Source organism: Myxocyprinus asiaticus, chromosome 12 (genome assembly GCF_019703515.2).
Source record: "Myxocyprinus asiaticus isolate MX2 ecotype Aquarium Trade chromosome 12, UBuf_Myxa_2, whole genome shotgun sequence".
Taxonomy (NCBI): domain Eukaryota; kingdom Metazoa; phylum Chordata; class Actinopteri; order Cypriniformes; family Catostomidae; genus Myxocyprinus; species Myxocyprinus asiaticus.
In genome coordinates this window covers 44365009-44383259 of record NC_059355.1, presented here as the reverse complement: position 1 = coordinate 44383259, position 18251 = coordinate 44365009, and the positions used below count along the sequence as shown (strand labels likewise).

The following is an 18251-nucleotide window of genomic DNA, read 5'->3' as shown; positions in this document are numbered from 1 at the left end:
CTTTTGTGGAACACAAAAGGAGATGTTAGGTAGAATGTTAGCCTTAGTCACTGTTCACTTTCACTGAATGGAAAAATAACAGAAATATCACTGTTATTCACTCACAATCTCTCTCTCACTGCTGTTTGTGAAAGTGTTAGAAAAATGAAAGAATTTAACTGCTTATTTTAAATACTAAGTTAAATATCATTATCCCTTACAAAAATACTTTATTAGAAGTTTTATTTAGTCACAGTTAATTTGTGGTGTACATTTATACACAAAGTTCTCATTTGCATGGGAAAATATAAGTTTGATGGAAATCTGTGGCAATGTGTGCCAGAACACTAAGGGGAGTCAAACACGCATCTCCTTTCCCTTCTTTGTTTGGTGTTTCTCATGATCTTAAAAATCTTTTGATCTGAAGGCGTATGCTTAAATGTTTGAAATTAGTTTTGTAGACAAAAATATAATTGTGCCACCATATTAATTTATTTCATTATAAAACTAAAATATAATAATAAAAAAAAAAGTTTTTGAAATTGATGACTTGGACCAAATAATAAAGAAAAGCAGCCAATAAGTGCCCAACATAGATGGGAACTCCTTCAATACTATTTAAAAAGCATCCCAGGGTGATACCTCAAGAAGTTGGTTGAGAAAATGTCAAGAGTACATGTCTGCAAATTCTAGGCAAAGGGTGACTACTTTGAAGATGCTAAAATATAACACAGTTATGATTTATTTTGGATTTTGTTTAGTCACAACATAATTCCCATAGATCCATTTATGTTATTCCATAGTTTTGATGACTTTACTATTATTCTAAAATGTGAAAAAAAATAAAAAATAAATAAATATATATATATATATATATATATATATATATATATATATATATATATATATATATAATAAAGAATTCGATTTACCGTAACTGGATTTTTTCATATTTAATGAAATCATTAGAAAGATTCCGTACTAGAGGGAGGGACTGCTGAGTTTGCAGTCAGTGATGAAATATTAACTCATGAAGATTATTTTAAGACTTCTTATTTCTCTGGTAGGTAACGAGAACTGTGCCATTCCTTAAATCAGTATTGTATAGTCTTAATATGGAGCGGAAGACACAGTCATATATCCAGACAGATTTATGAAGACCTTTGTTCCATGTTTGTAATTAAAGAATGAAAGAAAATCTAATAAGAATTAGACTTAAGGAGTTTACAAGCTCCAGTGTATTGTATGAGGATGTACCATACAAAACCATTGTCCATAATCACTATGGTCATATTTCCTCCAAAATACTATTCTATACTTCAGTAACTTTTGCTTGTTTAAATTCGTAATAAATAATTAGTATGCAATTTCCATTCCACTGAACTGTGTAAAACAAAGTGAATCTTTTTGTTAATTTTGATAAATTGTTTATGACAGTGGTGGTTTATACCATGTTACCTAAGGTTTAATTTTAGTTACAATAACTGTAATAGCTTTATTTCATCTTGATGGAAACTATGGTTGCCATGGTACATTTTCGTTATTTCATTACATAACAATGATGTGATGTGGATGTATAGATGCTAAACACTGACTCAGTCTGTGTCTGGAAAACCTTCCCCTCTTATTATTCCATCTGAATATAAGTCCACATCTTCTGAAGCCATAGGATAGGATCAGTTGAATAATGATTCACTGATAATCTTCCTCTCCACTAAAGCTCTGAAATGTTATTCACGTTCTGATTAAAAAATGCTGCATTGATGTTTCCCACTGGATTTGACTTGGTTGATGTCAAAATGCCATAGTTTTTTTTTCCATGTGTCATAACCAAACTTGACATGGCAGTTCAGTTTTCAGTGAATACATGTAATAAATCTATTGTGTAGTTTCAGAAGATTTCAGTGGACTTATAATAGCTGTATGGGCTATATTTTATGGATCATTTATGATGTTTAATTTTTGTCCTTTAATGACCTTGACAGCTGTAGTCACTATGATCTATCATTGGATGGAAAATGACTGCAAAAGTTGTTTTCTTAAAAGATTCTCCTTTTGTGTTTCACTGACAAAATAACACCATACAGGTTTGGAGTGACATGGGGGTGAGTAAAGAATGACTTTTTGGGTGAACTATTCCTTAAACCTCATCTTATGAGTTTGTACTTTATAAAATGTATATGTTAATGTAATGTTCTCCATGGACTCTCAACATCAACAACCCTAACTTGTTAAAAAAAAACAAAAAAAAAAAACAGACTTGAGTGGATAAATCCAACAGTATAAGCCATGTGAGTGATGCACAAACACAGTTGTTCCATTTGGGCCATGTAATGAAGAGTGCCCTGGCCTCCCTCTGGTCCCTGTTCACTAGTTTTCTCTTCTCTCGGGGTGGAGGTTGTGGCTCAGTGCCTGTGTTCTTGGATCTGATTCCAGGCCATATGGCAGCTGAACACAAAATACATTTTTGAGGGTGGAATACAGCACTGTCCTTGGTACGCTACTGCATTGTAAAATAAAATATGTAACATGCTGTTTACAGTGCAAGTTGGTACTTACATGCTTAGTGCCAGACTAAAGACACAGTATACTGTATATAACTGTCAAAGTACATCTTTTGAGACATTAATAATAATAGCACATAGTAAATGACTTTGCTTGTCAAAAGGTTTTGCAGAATTGAAAAGGAATTTTGTAAAGCATTCTGTTAAAAAAAAAAAAAAAAAAAAAATCCATAAATCTAGTGATTAACCAAAATATAGGCCTTGCTGACTGATCTGCACATATTTTACCATTTTGAAATTATTGACAATTTTCACACTTTTTGCGTAATTTGGCAAAAGTAAAGCATGAATATAAATGCAGCCTAATAAAAAATATTCTGCTCACAAATTATATTTTATCTCAAGCATGCTCTTTACTGACATTTTTGTAATTTTTACACAATAAATATTGAAATGTTTGTTTATTTTACTCTTTGTTTATCAAAGTTTTGAACATATTAATTTGTATTTTTATAATGGATTTTCATAGTTTAATATTCAAAGTCTGGGTCTGGGACAAGGCTAAAAAAATAAAGTCTACACATACAAAAGTACCAAAAAATAAATGATAAAAAAATAAAATTGGTTAAAAGTTTCCAATTGAGTTTTAATAAGAAAACAAATAAAATTAAAATAAAAAATAAGTCTGTTTGTTTTAATAAAAATCAGCCCCTGGGACATGAAAGTGCCTAATGTTAAAGAAACACCAATATATACAGTAGGTGTGTATATGTGTAATCTATATATTCAGTATTTATATGTATGCATATATGTATAAATGCACACTGTATACAGTACATACTATATACTGTATATACATATCAGCATTATAATGGCCACCATGCTTTATATCGGCATCAGTTACTGAAAACCCAATACATAGCCTACAGCCACAAAAAAATGTGCTTTGGTTGAACACTGAAAACAAATGTACATTTTATTTCAGGGCATTGCCTTTAGAGGGCATCTATGATCTCCTTTTCAATTAAATTATGCCTTGAGCAGCACCAGCACACTAGGAGTTGATTCAAATCAAGCTTGTAGAATTTTCTGGGATCTTCTATTTGTACCCTTACAGCTTAACAGATCGAAAATGTTTTAATAAAACGAGCCAAAATATCTCTCTTTATTAGCTAAGTCATGCAATCTGTATACATATACCTGTCTATTATCCAGTTTCAATCCATATCCATATAAATAGTAAAATCAATCCAGATTTATAAATGGGGTTGCCTGATAAGAAAGGAATAATTCATTGCTAAGTGGATGAACGACACAAAACATATAATCAATATTCAATGAATGGTGAGGATTAGGAAGAATTTGCTTGTAGACAAAATCTTTGCCCTGTTAAGTTCACCTGAGCATACAAATTTCACAAAGGTGTCATATTCTGTTGTGCACCACCCTCTCCCTTTCATCTCATCTATTCTTGTCTCTTCTGAACATTCTGTTCCTCCCATTGTCACTTGCACATACATACACACATACACATTCTTTGTCTTGCCTCCTCTCTCCTAAATCTCTTGAGGTTATTCCAATATACATAGGCTGTCTTTAAACACCGGGTATGTATATATCTTCCTCTTAAACACAAACATTTCCCCATCTATTTTGCTCCCAAAGAAATGGCTATTCTTAGCCCACCCTCCTCTCCTGGGAAAGTGCAGAGGACCATACACTGTGCACTTAGAGTGAAATCAAAGATGCCATCAGGCACCTCTCCTTGAATGGTTTGAAGCCACAAACCTTTCCTCGTGATGAGCTAATAATATCAACATCAAAAAGCTCTTTGAATTGTCTCCCAGTGTTTCGAAACAGTGCAGTATCATCATTATTCCTTTTCAAAAATTATCTGCCAAATATTAGCTCAAAGCGTGCTCTGAGCATCTCTGTGACATTTAGACAGTGCACAACAACATGGTCCAGAGATGTATCACTGTAATATTTTGACACACACATGCACAATTACTTAGCGGTCTAAGTGAGGACATATTGTTTTATATATTGTTTGACGTCTGTTGTTTTTATATAATTAAGCAGTTACATACAAGTGAAATGCTTTTGTACTGAATATCAGCTGTGATTAAGTCATAAGAACATAAGTAACAGCATGATTGTGAGTGTGATATTGCTTTTATACAACAGTTTTATGAATCTTTATATCTGCTATAAAAAGGAAAACTTACCCCTTAACTGAAAAAACTTAACTGAATGTTTTTTTAAAACAATAAAAAATTACTACTTTTGTTTTTGAACAATGTTTCGTGAAGAATAAAAAAATAAATAAAAAAAATATTATTTCTGTTTTTGAACCATGTATCCAAAATAAAAAAGCATTACTTTAATTTTAAAAAATTCCCAAAAGAATTAAAAAACATTCTATTTTTAAATCATTTTTCAAACATTATTACTACTATTTTTAATACTTTTTCCCAAAAACAAAAACAAAAAAAAACAAACATTTATTTTATTTTTGAATCATTTTCACAAAAGAATAAGAAACAATATTACATTTTTTATAGATTGTTTCAAAAAATAATAAAATCATTATTACTTTTTTATTTTTTACTTTTATAGAAAAGAAAAAAAATCATTTTGTTTTATTTTTGAATGATTTTCCCAAAAGAAGAAAAAACACAATTTCTTTTATTTTTGAATGATTTTTCCAAAATAATAAAAACATTACTTTTATTTTTGAATCAATATTAAAATAAAAAAAACATTATTAGTTTTATTTTAGCAATTTTTATGAAAGAATAACACAAAGATATATATATATATATATATATATATATATATATATATATATATATATATATATATATATATTATTTATTTTTTATTTTTTTAATTAATTAATTAATAAATTTAATTATTTATTTATTTATTTATTTTAGTTTTTTAAATAATTTTTCCAAAAGAATAAAAAACATTACAACTTGTAATTTTATTTTATTTTTTATAATTTTTTAACGAAAGAATAAAGAAAGGTTTTACTTTATATGAATTACAAAAAATATATATTGCTCTAATTTTTAAATTATTTTCCAAATGGGGACCTCCTAAACTGTACCCAAAAGGAGGTTTTGTCATTTTAGCTAACTTCTGGGACAAATATGTCTCAAAAGTATAGCTTATAGCTTAAATAGTAAACCCATACACACAGACTCAAACAGAGACAGAAAATACCAGTTGAAAGGAACAAGCAACACACATTTTCTTTTTCATTTATCATCTTCATTTTGTTGTTGCTGTAGGACAGTATTGATCAGCTGGGTTATATGCATTTTCTCAGTCCATATTGTCCATTGGTGGTACTCGTAAAGTGCATCTTTTAAATCCTGTAATGCTGAAGACACTACCTGCTTTTCTGAACTGTTGTCTTATACATACTAAGAACCATGGCTGCATCGTAGAGTGAAAATCACTGGACTGGTCCAGGATCACACTAATGGGACAACAAAATGTTTAATAGAATGTCTTTGGGTTGGAGCCTTGTCCTCTGCAGCCAGAACAGATAAAAAAAGAGACCCAATTCAACTCAACTCTACCTATTGTGGTGTCGTTTATCTCTAGACTTCTCCAGTCTGGCTGTTGAGCACAAGCTACGGTATAGGGTCTGAAGAGCAACACACACACATACACACACACACACACACACACACACACACACACTGTATTGTATAATTAAGCAATAGCAAAGGATTATTTCATCTTATTCATTATAGGATGGACAAAGGCAATCAAACCATGGTGCCACAGTTATTGCAAATTAAATGCAATTAAAACCCATATTAAAATCACATGACAGTGCCAGTGTGTTCTTAAGGTCAACATTACATTAAAATTGAGATATCTTTGTTATTGTTTTAGCAAATTCTCTAAATTAACAGTTGTTTCATTGACTTTCGTCTTTAAGCCTTTTCTCTCCAGCCATTTATTCTTTAAATAAAAACCTATCAACATTTGTGAACACCATATCAATAAAAGGAGATTGCATATGTTGATTTGCATCTTTCTAAATCGTAGCAGTTGGACTGATTATAGATGATTACAAATGAGCAGTGTGACATTCAGTGCTGCCATTTAGCCTTTCAAATGATATTTACAATTAACACAAAATACAAATGTGATACGAGATGTTGGTGCACCTGCAACCAAAGCAATGACTCAGGTTTTCCAATATTCCACTAATGTGCCTACTATAAAAAGTAGGTACTGTTAGCCCTGACATTTGATGCTGCCTGAAACAAAAACACAATATACTTTATATGGCCACACATTAAGTATAAATTTACAGTGACAAAGTTTAGGATTAGGATGATACATCTGTCTCACCAACAGCATAGTCTCCAATATCATACATAGAAAACCTACTGTTTAGCTGCACTAAAGCAACCAAGTGTAAGTTTAGTACATTTCTTAGGCACGTTCTTTCTGTTTGGGTAGGTCTGGTTTATATCCCTACTTAGACTTTTTGTTAAAGGGATAAAATTAAAGTTATTAACTATATTTCAACTACCCATTGCAGTGATGTCTATGTTCTTGTATGAATTTAAAAAAGACTAACACATTTAGCAGCAGCTGTGAATGCAGAATCTGCTACTAAATTAGCAGCTTCAGCACATAAAGTTCACTAAAATATACTATTATAGGGATGAATACAAAGGCACCTGCAACCCAGCTGTATGTGTGAGAGGCCTTCTTAAGGTACACAGTCATGTCCCAAAAACAGTCTCAAGATATTGTGTCTAAAGAACAAGGAACATAATTTTTTAAATGTTTATTGCCATGATAACGGATGTAAGTTGAAGGTGAGGACATGATAAGGAGTCAACAACTAGAGCTAAAACCTTTATTGAAGTCAGTGAAAAAGAATCCATAATCGACTTCCTTAGTTTCATAAGCTCACGACTCTCTATTGATTCATTGTATTCGCAAGAGACAAATGTAAGCTTAGATCATGGATGTGAGAGATCTCAAGGTCACTCGAAGCTAAAACCATCTGTATCATTGCGACTGCAGCTGAAACAAGCCAACTGTCGCCATTTAAAGCTAACCTGTACTTCCAAATCGAACACTGAAGGTATGCTGTGTCTCTCTCTCCCTATGCCTTCCGACATCAAAACCTGAAAACTGAAAGCAGCACCTTTTGGATCATTATAAAATGATACAGATAAAAATATATGTATATGTAAATATATACAGGGCAAGATACATGTTGTCATAATATCTAGCTAACTATTTTCTGGACATCACTGTCTCTTGAGCAGAAAATCCATGCCATGATTGGTTTCGAGGTCATGCAATACTATATCATCAGTGCCTTTCTCAATCAAAGGCAGTAAAAGGGAGATACAGTATAATATCCAACAAGCTTCACAAACGTTGTTCTAACATCTGAAAATAATTTCAAGATGATAGCCAAAGCCGAAAAAGCAAAGCCAGTCATTAAAAATATTCTGACATCATTGCTACAACTCTGTTTTATGGGTTTGCAAACAATTTGCTTGGGGACTTTACAGTGTGAACTACAATATGGCTCATTTGGTGGTATTTGAATATTAATTTGAATATCAACTACATTTGGACTATCTCTGCAGCTTATGGCAGAAACAATGGAATATACACTGGACAGTATGCTTTTAATACATTAAGCAATAATTTTTTCTGTGGGTGTTATTTTGCACGTTTCTTTTAACATGTCCTGTATGCTCCAGAAAAATTTAAACAAAAGAGGTAATATTCAAACTATATCTAGAAATGAAAGACATAGACAAAGGACACATCCACACTAAGGTCAGAAACATGCAGACCCAACCAGATAACGTGTGTTCTTGTGTTACTGTGGCAGTAATAAACCTGGGTACTCAATTGGGTGATAAAGTTACCTTTAAAAGTTTGTGCCATAAAACCAGATGTGTTATTATTCTGGTAAGTTGCTATAAATATATTGACTAACTTACTTGCTCAGCAATTCTCTTTAAACCGGTTAGTCCACCATGACAGTAGTTGACTTGAAGGAGAAAATTCAGCATAGAAGCAGACAGTTCACACTAATGTCCGCTAACGTTGAGAATGCATACTTACGTTGAGTTATGAATTGATGTCTGACGCATTTTGTAACGAAACAATGCATAAAATCAAGCTTGCGCTATGTTTGGCTTATACGTTTTTGGCTGAAAACTCAGTTTACAGTTTCCTAACATCATCCTTTTTTCCAAAGTTTGCATTACTAAAGAGCGTTTTTGAAAGTTTCAGTTTTTGGTGAAGGAAAACACAATTCCAGGGTTTTCGATCAAAAACGTACTAGTGTGAATGTGGCCTAAGCCAAAAATAAAACGTTTAGGACACAACAGATTATAAATAACGTAAAATATGACATGAAAAGACATTCAGTTTGTCTTTAAAAGCTTTGCAGTAAGACTTTTGTGAAGGAATAGTTGCAAGTGTTTCCCAGACATACATATTTTGGATCCACATACAGTACAACACAGAAGCAGACAGTTTTCTAAGACATTTTCAGTCTGATGATAATTACACTAATTCTAAAACAATACAAAACTGCATTCATTTTGAATATTTTCTTGAATGTTTTTTAACAATCAGCAGCAGAATGGATCATATATTGAATCATATATTGAATGTGACTAAATGTTTTTACAGCAGATGAAGCAAACAAATTACATTTCTTTGGCGAAGCTTGGCTTTTAGAGTAAGATATTTGACGGAGATAACAAAGATTAATCTTTCTCTAGTTCCACATGGATACTTGGCTACTTCTCTGGATAAGGTGTTTGATGAGACACAGACACAAATTCCATGCAAACACTGATGAATACCTGGATTGTGGACGGACCAAAGATGTTGGATTGGACTTTCGATGAGAAATGGGAGAGAGATCAGAAATCTCATGTCAACAACTGAGGTGCTCTTACTTCACAATCCTCCTTCGAACATGGCCTAATGGCTTCAGAGATTAGGCAATCTGAAGGTCTTTTTATAATTCATTTCTGACCTTCTGCTTCTCCCAAATGACTACACATCTGTCAACATTTTTTTGATATTAACATAATTTGTATTGGCTAGAGTGCAATTTGCTGTCTTGATGTTCTCTTCATCTCCTCGAAAGTCCTCATTGCTGTTGTTTACCCCTTCATGGATCTCCATGTAGTCAGACTTGCTGATGGTGGATCCACTTCGACTACCCCTTAGCTCTTCTTGAGAATCAGCTTTTGAGGGGTTGACCTGCAGATACTGTGCCTGCTCTTCACCTTCTGTCTCACGATGGTAGAAGTAGTTGAAGTTTGAAACAATGACAGGCACGGGCAAGGCAATGGTCAGCACACCAGCTATGGCACAGAGGGACCCCACAATCTTACCTCCGATGGTTGTTGGCACCATATCTCCATAGCCGACGGTCGTCATTGAAACCACAGCCCACCAGAAGGCATCCGGGATGCTGTAGAACTGTGACTCGGGTTCGTCCGCCTCTGCAAAGTAGACAGCGCTGGAAAAGAGGATGACCCCAATGAAGAGGAAGAAAATAAGCAAGCCTAATTCTCTCATACTGGCCTTAAGGGTCTGGCCTAGAATCTGAAGTCCCTTGGAGTGGCGAGAGAGTTTGAAGATCCTAAAGACTCGTACAAGTCTGATGACCCTCAGAATCGCAAGAGACATGGCTTGTTGCCCTTGCTGCCCATCCTCTGCCTTCTCCGCCAACTCTGTTCCTAACGTAATGAAGTAGGGGATGATGGCCACCACGTCAATCATGTTCATTATGTTCACAAAAAAGCTGGCTTTACTCGGGCATGCAAAGAAGCGCACCAAGAACTCGAAGGAGAACCAGATGATGCATAGTGTCTCTAGAATGAAGAATGGATCTGTAAAGTAGGTGGATGTGCTACTGTTTGTTATGTTGGTGACAACAATAGGGACTTTTCGCATCTCCTCTTCATCGCTGCGAAAGATGGGCAAGGTTTCCAGGCAGAAGCTGACAATGGAGATGAGGATCACCATAACGGATATGAGCGCTATAATCCTGGCAGGCCCAGAACTTTCGGGATACTCAAAAAGCAACCAGACCTGCTTCTGAAACTCGTTGTCAGGCAACAGTCGCTCCTCTTCCTTGATAAATCCCTCATCCTCCCTGAATATCTCAATTGCTTCTTCTCCAAGCTGATAGAAGCGGATCTCCTCTGAGAAGACATCCAAAGTGACATTTACAGGTCGCCGCAACCTTCCCCCGGACTGGTAGTAGTAGAGGATTGCATCAAAGCTGGGACGGTTTCTATCAAAAAAATATTCATTTCGTAGTGGGTCAAAGTACCTCATCCGCTTCTTGGGGTCCCCTAGTAATGTTTCTGGAAATTGTGAGAGAGTTTTGAGTTGCGTCTCGAATCTTAGACCCGAGATATTGATGACCACTCTCTCGCAACATTCCTGTTCTGCCCCGGGGTCGTAGTCCTGAGAAAAGCCAGGGTGTGCTGCGGCCTCGTCCGAGGGGTCGCCTGTGGCCACAGTCATAATGCAGGAGGTTGAGACCTGCACTTTTCACAAAAGTAGGGCACCTCAGGGTGGTAAAATGGAGGGAGGGAATCCACACAGAATGGGGCTGGACGCCGTAGAGAGCTAAGGGCCACAGCGTGTTACTGGGTGGGTTGACTGAAAGAGAGTGTGCAGAAAGATTTTTGAGGACAGCAAATAACCTTCGTATTCTATAGTGTCTAAAGGATCTTTACAACAAAAAGTGCACACACACACACACACACACACACACACACACACACACACACACACAAAACCTTCCAAGGGACAATGAGAGATAAAATGTTAACTATTATGTTTCTCTGACTCAAAACATTAAGTGATCCACATCTTCTGTAATATTTAATTAAAAAAAAGTCCATCATAATGCAAGATTTCCAAACATAATATTCCTGAGAGAAACCACTTGTACAGTACAATCCTACAAGATAAAGACACTGTCATAGATTTAGACCAGGGTCAGCTATATTAAGAAGGAACATTTTTACCAAAAGCTTTAAATGTTTTCTTTGGACAAAGAGATTTTTCATAAAAGTCAGGTTGTGGAATGTTGACACATGCATTTTAAATGTCATAGATGTATACAATTTATTGACTACAATATTAGGTGGCCAAAACAGTGTTTTGATATTTTTGTACATTACCATTTCCATTTTTGTTGTTTCATGAATTATTTTTTGCCTCAAAATTGCTTATTTTTTACATTTTGCTAAGAAGCATATACTGTAGGCTGTTTAATGCGGATTTAACAAGAGGTTTAGACTTTGTTTTGGTAGGTGTTGATCACGGTCAGACAGGGGGACGTGTCCCCCTCAATGTTCACATGAAACCTGCACCACTGGTTTAATGGTAGGTTCCATTGTACCAGCTTACCCCATATAGTGTGACACATGCCCCACTACTGGAGCAAATTGTGACAAGAGGCCAACATGCATTCAATGAACTGTATCTTTTTTCTTGGGCAATATTTGTGAAAATGTACAATAGTTTTTTGTAGCCAAGACTTTAAGGTATGTGGCTATGCAGAAATTGACTTTCAATGTGACTTTCAAATAAACATGATCTGAGAAATATTAGCTATATCTTCTGTCTTCTGAAAGAAAACACCACATAATAAAGCCCTTTGCCAAGCCCCTGTCATTTCTGTCTGGTGTGTGCTGCAATGGGAAATATCCATTCACATAAAATTGCATCTCTCTCAGTGCAGTCATGTGAAAGAGGCCCATTTATATGAGACACATTCAACACATCCAACATTACCATGCTGCATCCGTTCAGTGCTGCAGGCATGCATTCCCAATACATATTTCCTTTCCCAAAAAATACCCTAACATGCAAAGGACCACATAAGGAATGCTACTCATACATTGCTGAACGGGTTTCAATGAAATTCTTCCTTGTCCCAAATGGTACCAGCGTGCTCTAAAATATTCAGCAGAAGCAGCCAATGAAATATTAAACTGCAGGAAAATAAATTTCAAGACTTTGTGGTCTTGTTTTTGTTTTGTTTTTTTCTTCACATTATACCTCTAACATATTAAAAACCACATGCATGTTACATTATTGCAGATAAATTAAGATTTAATAGAGAAACATAAAAATTACATAATTACTTAAACATCCACATAGCTATTCAATAGACTATTTAAAAGTCAGTTTAATACAGAACACATAATTGTGAACTACCTACTTGGATAAACTTCCAAATCACCCCAGGGTTCCTCTAGTTGCCAGAAGTCACGTCTGCCTTCTCGAAGTGAGGATAGAGCACACCAGTGTCCGTGTGGCCGTGATGGAAACGGCAAATAGACCTCTCATTCCTTAAATCCCGGCTGCCACTGTCTGCCGTAGCGCACCGGCGTATTGTGCGTAACGGGGCGGGGAGGAGGGGCGCAGAGGAGAGGTACAGTATGCGGGTGTGTCCTCGCCTACCCCAAGGCTTCTTTACGGCAGGTTTTTGAGAAGGACAAAGAGAGGAATAATAATAATATTAATAATAAAAACGTATGCTATGAAGGAAGATTTTTCTGTTGCACATTTAAGGAGCCATTAAGCATTCTACACAGGTCGCCAGAGTCCCTGTCAGACAGGTTGCAACAAATGCAGAAGATGAATGTGAAACATCTGGAGTAGCTTGTCCATGAAGTATTAGTCTATTAATTGGACTGTCAATTTGTTACAGTAATGGCACCGAGCTCTTTTCAAGTGGCTGATAATTGCACAACTTTAGAGTTTCAAATTATGATGGTATTCTGTTAACTTCAAACGTGCACTTGAAGACATCTTAATTTTCTATCATTTAAATGTGTGTATAATGACACTAACCTGACAGACTATTGCAATGTAGTCTAAATTAATTTCACATTTTCATTTAGAACATGGGAACAGATGCAATACACCATTGATAAGTCATAATAAGCTACAGCACCTTGGACAGCACCCGTCTCCGATCTGTTCCTACCTGTCTGTCTACCTACCTTGGCGATTTCTTAGTACAGTTGTTGTTGCATTATGTGAACGCACTCAACCAATAGTCAGTTAGTTAAATTAAATCTGCAGTCAGTCATCGCTCTGCACACCTAAAGACTGCTGGATTACAGAACACGCGTTCCGTCTGCGCTACCACTCCTCACTTTATCCGCAGAGTGGGCAATTTAAAGGGGACGCGTCTTGAGTGATGTTTCCACGACGGGTTAACTTTCCTTAGTTATTTCTACTGCAAAGACATTTTTTTAGAATGAATAAAATAATTCTCAAGCCTTGTGAATATTTTTTTAAATAAGTAATTTTTTATAATTAATTTGTAAATATTTTTAATAATATTAAAATTGTAAAAAAACAATTAAAATATAATTTTGTATTATTAATAATATTTTAAATGTAATTATTATTATTTTATGAATTATTATTAATATTATAATATTATGTATTCTTATTATTGAAAATATATTTTTGTTAAATAATTTTCACAACGTGATTTTTATCAACTATATCTATCTATCTATCTATCTATCTATCTATCTATCTATCTATCTATATATATATATATATATATATATATATATCTTTTACAATAAACATTTTATACAGTAGTATGATACATTGTTGTCACATGACCTCGTTAAGTGAATGTTTAAATTGTGCAAGTGATGTCAAGTTATCATCTTGGAACTGTAATGGGCTATTTTGCATTTTCAATCCAATTTTATATAAAAATGTTCTTATCTCTTGGTAATCCTATCAAATAGTGAGTCAAGAAAGAGATGTAAAAAATTACAGATGATTTTACGATTATTTCGCCACACTGGAAATTGGAGTTCAAGTGGAGTGCATTGCATTTGTATTCCATTCATACAGAAATTGTGTGTATTATGCACAGTATACATACTAAGATATGGCAGTATGCTGTTCTGAACATAAAACTATAGCTGTACAGTAAATTATTGAACTTTCCCTCTGACCATTTTAAACTGATTGCATCTGAAGGCCCAAGCTGAAAATTCATAGACAGAAAAACAAGTCTCATAAATTGTAACAAGTGGTTCATTCACAGAATTGGCCACTTGTTACATGCAGTAAATCAGCAGGGCAGTCCCTAAATGCTCACTGCCAATATAACCAGTGAGTCACGATAGTTCCACTAGAGTTGGTCACAAATTGGATAACATGGTGAATAAATGATGACAGAATTTTATATTTGGGTGAATTATTCCTTTAAGACATTGATTAATCCATTTAAATTAGTTTCATGCCATATTTTATATATCTAAATCTGGTCAAAAATTCATTATTATCATGTTTTCTTTGGTATTCTTAGATTTCTTAGCTCATTTGTTAGAATGTAAATATGCTATGCTCATCAGATCCCCTGTGCTTTCAGTGAATGGTTTTGAAAACAAATAGGGACTTAGAGGGGATTGTGACAGGCTCCTTCAGTTAGTTTTATAGCCAAAGCTTGCATGCCAATCATGCACACATGTGCATGCCTTTAATATCTGACATCCAAGCCATTATTCAAGAGAAATGCCAATGCAAAGGAGTGTCCATGTACTTCACCTTGTACTAGCTCACACTCTCTAATTAAAACAGAAAGGTTAGTGTAATTCAATATTTGCGTGACATGTGTATTTACGACTGGCCAAAAAGAGAAAACCGAAGCATGAGCCAAGCCCTATTGATCCTGGGTCAATCTGGAAAAACACTCATGGTCACACAAGTATACAAGTTAAGTCACAAGGGAGAATGTGGTCAATGTATGGTAGTTAAGTCAATTTAATAGTATTAGTAAGGAAAACCTTTTAAGGTCATTAAGATTGTCCTGTGCCCGAAATCCTGTCTGCAGTGGTGCATTGAAGTAAGGAATAGGAGGGGACCGGAGTGGAGACAGATTCACAATCTAGTCATGCTCTGATCTTCCATGGAGTAATGGAGGGAAAAACGATTTGATGAAGCTGACTATTATCTTTGTAGTAGAGAAAAGCATTTCGATTTACAATTCACACAAAAATGAGAATTCTGTCTTGATTTATCCTCATGTCTTTTCAAATATGTATTACTTTTTTCTTCTGTTAAATTTTTAGAAGAAATGTTGAAGAATGTTTACATTGCACTTTTTTTCATACAATGAAAGTGAATGGTGACTGAGGCTAACATTCTACCAGACATCTCCTTTTGTGTTCTACAGAACGTAGAATTTCATATGGGTTTGGAGCATGCATGAAGGTGAGTAAATGATGACAGAATTTTCATTTTGAGTGAACAATCCCTTTAACAAAGTACATCCAAATTTGTTGTCACTGATTTTTATGACTAATTTGGCTCTATCAAAACAGGGATCAGTAAAATATGGGTCGACTGATTGTTATGCAACACTTTTCTTTGTTTTATAGATTTTGCATGTAAATACCTACTTGTTTTCCAGCTCCAAATCAAAAAATCAGTTTGGCTTAATTTGCCTTGTACATCAGCATTATAATGTCTTGATTGTAGATTTGTTAAGCACTGTTTGACTTTGAGCCAGGAAGCAGCAGACAGTGGCATGAAGCCAAGATCATGAAGCTGTTCAAGGTCACTTACTGCAGCAGATACATTCTAACATGCAACACACAAAAACAAATGTTTACTTCTCTAAATGGGGATACCTTAGATTTCTGTTGTTTTTATATAAGGCTAATTACAATTACAATAGAATAACACTAACGTACATCCTAACCCTACCCCAAAAGAAACCTTTTTTGCATTTTTTTGAATAAAGAACAAACACATATTTGGTTTATTTATTAATCGATTGTCAGGTTTACCTTACCTATGGGGACAAAAAGAAGAGAAACAAATTCTATGTAAATAGGCTGATCTGATAGAATATGTCTGATCTAGTATGATATCACCTTAAAATAACATTCATATGATCTTCAGTCACTCAGAACACTCATTTCTGATTAGAACTGTATTTTGAAAAGCCAAGGTATATAGATACAGTCTCCACTGCTACATTCTGCAGTCATTGGATGGTGCTCCTCTTGTTACTATGGCGACAGGCACCTTGAGCCGCTCCACAGGCAGTGCAGAGGGTATGAGTGCTGTGACGACATCACACAGACTGAGGGATCACTGAGACACAGATGTGATGTCATGCCTTCAGGCTTTTCTAAGTGATTCACAAATGCAGTGGAGAGAAAGAGCCATGACTCAGCATTTGAATGGCCATCCTCATACTAGAAAATGATGTAATTATGCATAATAATCTATTATTACAAATAATGATAAAGACGTATGTAGTGGAGACCAGGGCTAGTTCTCACATATTTCATTAACTATAATGTTAAAAGTTCAATTGCATAATTGCTTGTTTTCTCTAACAGTGGTTTTGTATGGTGGTTTCATAAGACTAGATTGTCTTAAATTAGAAAAATTGTAAGAATTCTATCCTTGAAACTGTGATTCCAATTTAATTATATGTTTGCAATAGCTGTTGGGTAAACAAGTGAACACAAACCAGGGCGTTTGGGTGACGTCTCGGCAGCATACTCGCTCAGCAAAGCGACACCACTCTCCCATTCCTGTTAGAGTTTCTAATCGATTCTCCCCACTCAGTGATGCACCCACAGAGAATCATGTTGAAAGTGCCCTAATAATTGGTGATTCTATTGTAAGGGACGTGGAAACAGAGACTCCAGCCACTATTGTTAAATGCATTCCAGGGGCTCGGGCGTCTGACATCAGATCTAATTTACAAGTGCTGGCTAATGCTAAATGTAGATTTTCTAAAATTGTTATTATGTCAGCACTAACGATGTCCGGCTTCGCCAGTCGGAGATCACAAGAGATAACGTTAAAGAGGAGTATGAACATGCAAAAACTATGACAGACACTGTAATATGCTCTGGCCCCCTCCCTACTTGTCGTGGTGATGAGGTTTATAGTAGATTAGTGTCACTGAATGGCTGGATGTCTGAGTGGTGTCTGGAGAATAGTATAGGATTTATAGATAATTGGAAGAGTTTTTGGGGTAGACCTGGCCTGCTAAAAAGAGATGGACCGCTCTCCTCTCTAGTAATTTGGCTCATAGTCTTAATGGTAGTATATGACTAACTGGGGCCCAGGTCAGGAAGCAGACAAACTGGTTAATCCGAATGTCTGCAATCTGCCTTGAGATGCCACACAGCTCACATAAACTGCAACATATAGAGACAGTATCACTTAGATATCACATAGAGACTGTGTCTGTTCCCTGAACTAACAAAAACAAAACTCCCACTAAGTCATTCAGAAAATATTTGAGTAAGGTCAAACTTGAAAAAAACAAAAAAATTGAAGATAAACATCATATAAAGGTAGGGCTACTAAACATTAGACCTCTTTCTTCCAAAGCACTAATTGTAAATGAAATCACAGATCATAGTTTGGATGCGATCTGTTTGACTGAAACCTGGATTAAACCTGGTGAATATATTAGTTTAATTGAAACTACTCCCTCAGGTTATTGTTATAAAAATGAGCCTTGTCTGAAGGGTCGAGGAGGAGGTGTTGCTACAATTTACAGTGAAGTTTTTGGTGTTACTCAAAGGACAGGATATATGTTTAAGTCTTTTGAACTAATAATGCTTAACATGACACCATCAGATATAAATAAAAAAATCTCTGTCATCTTTTGCCCTTGCTACAGTGTATAGATCACCT

The 18251-nt window shown here is 35.1% G+C and overlaps 1 protein-coding gene across 1 annotated transcript; it reads right to left on the bottom strand.

The window, feature by feature from the left end:
• Positions 1 to 5762: 5762 nt before the first annotated feature.
• LOC127449350 (potassium voltage-gated channel subfamily A member 2-like) lies at positions 5763 to 13680 on the bottom strand. Its single transcript, XM_051712714.1, has 3 exons — positions 13550 to 13680; positions 12763 to 13014; positions 5763 to 11189 (listed from the first exon to the last, which is right to left on the bottom strand). Exon 3 carries the CDS (start codon positions 11049 to 11051, stop codon positions 9564 to 9566), a length of 1488 nt encoding a protein of 495 aa, XP_051568674.1. The 5' UTR covers positions 11052 to 11189; positions 12763 to 13014; positions 13550 to 13680; the 3' UTR covers positions 5763 to 9563.
• Between the last annotated feature and the right edge of the window lie 4571 nt (positions 13681 to 18251).

What these genes read in the sequence shown, in the direction of transcription:
- LOC127449350 (XM_051712714.1), bottom strand. Translation starts at nt 11,051, where the DNA reads ATGACTGTGGCCACAGGCGACCCCTCGGACGAGGCCGCAGCACACCCT.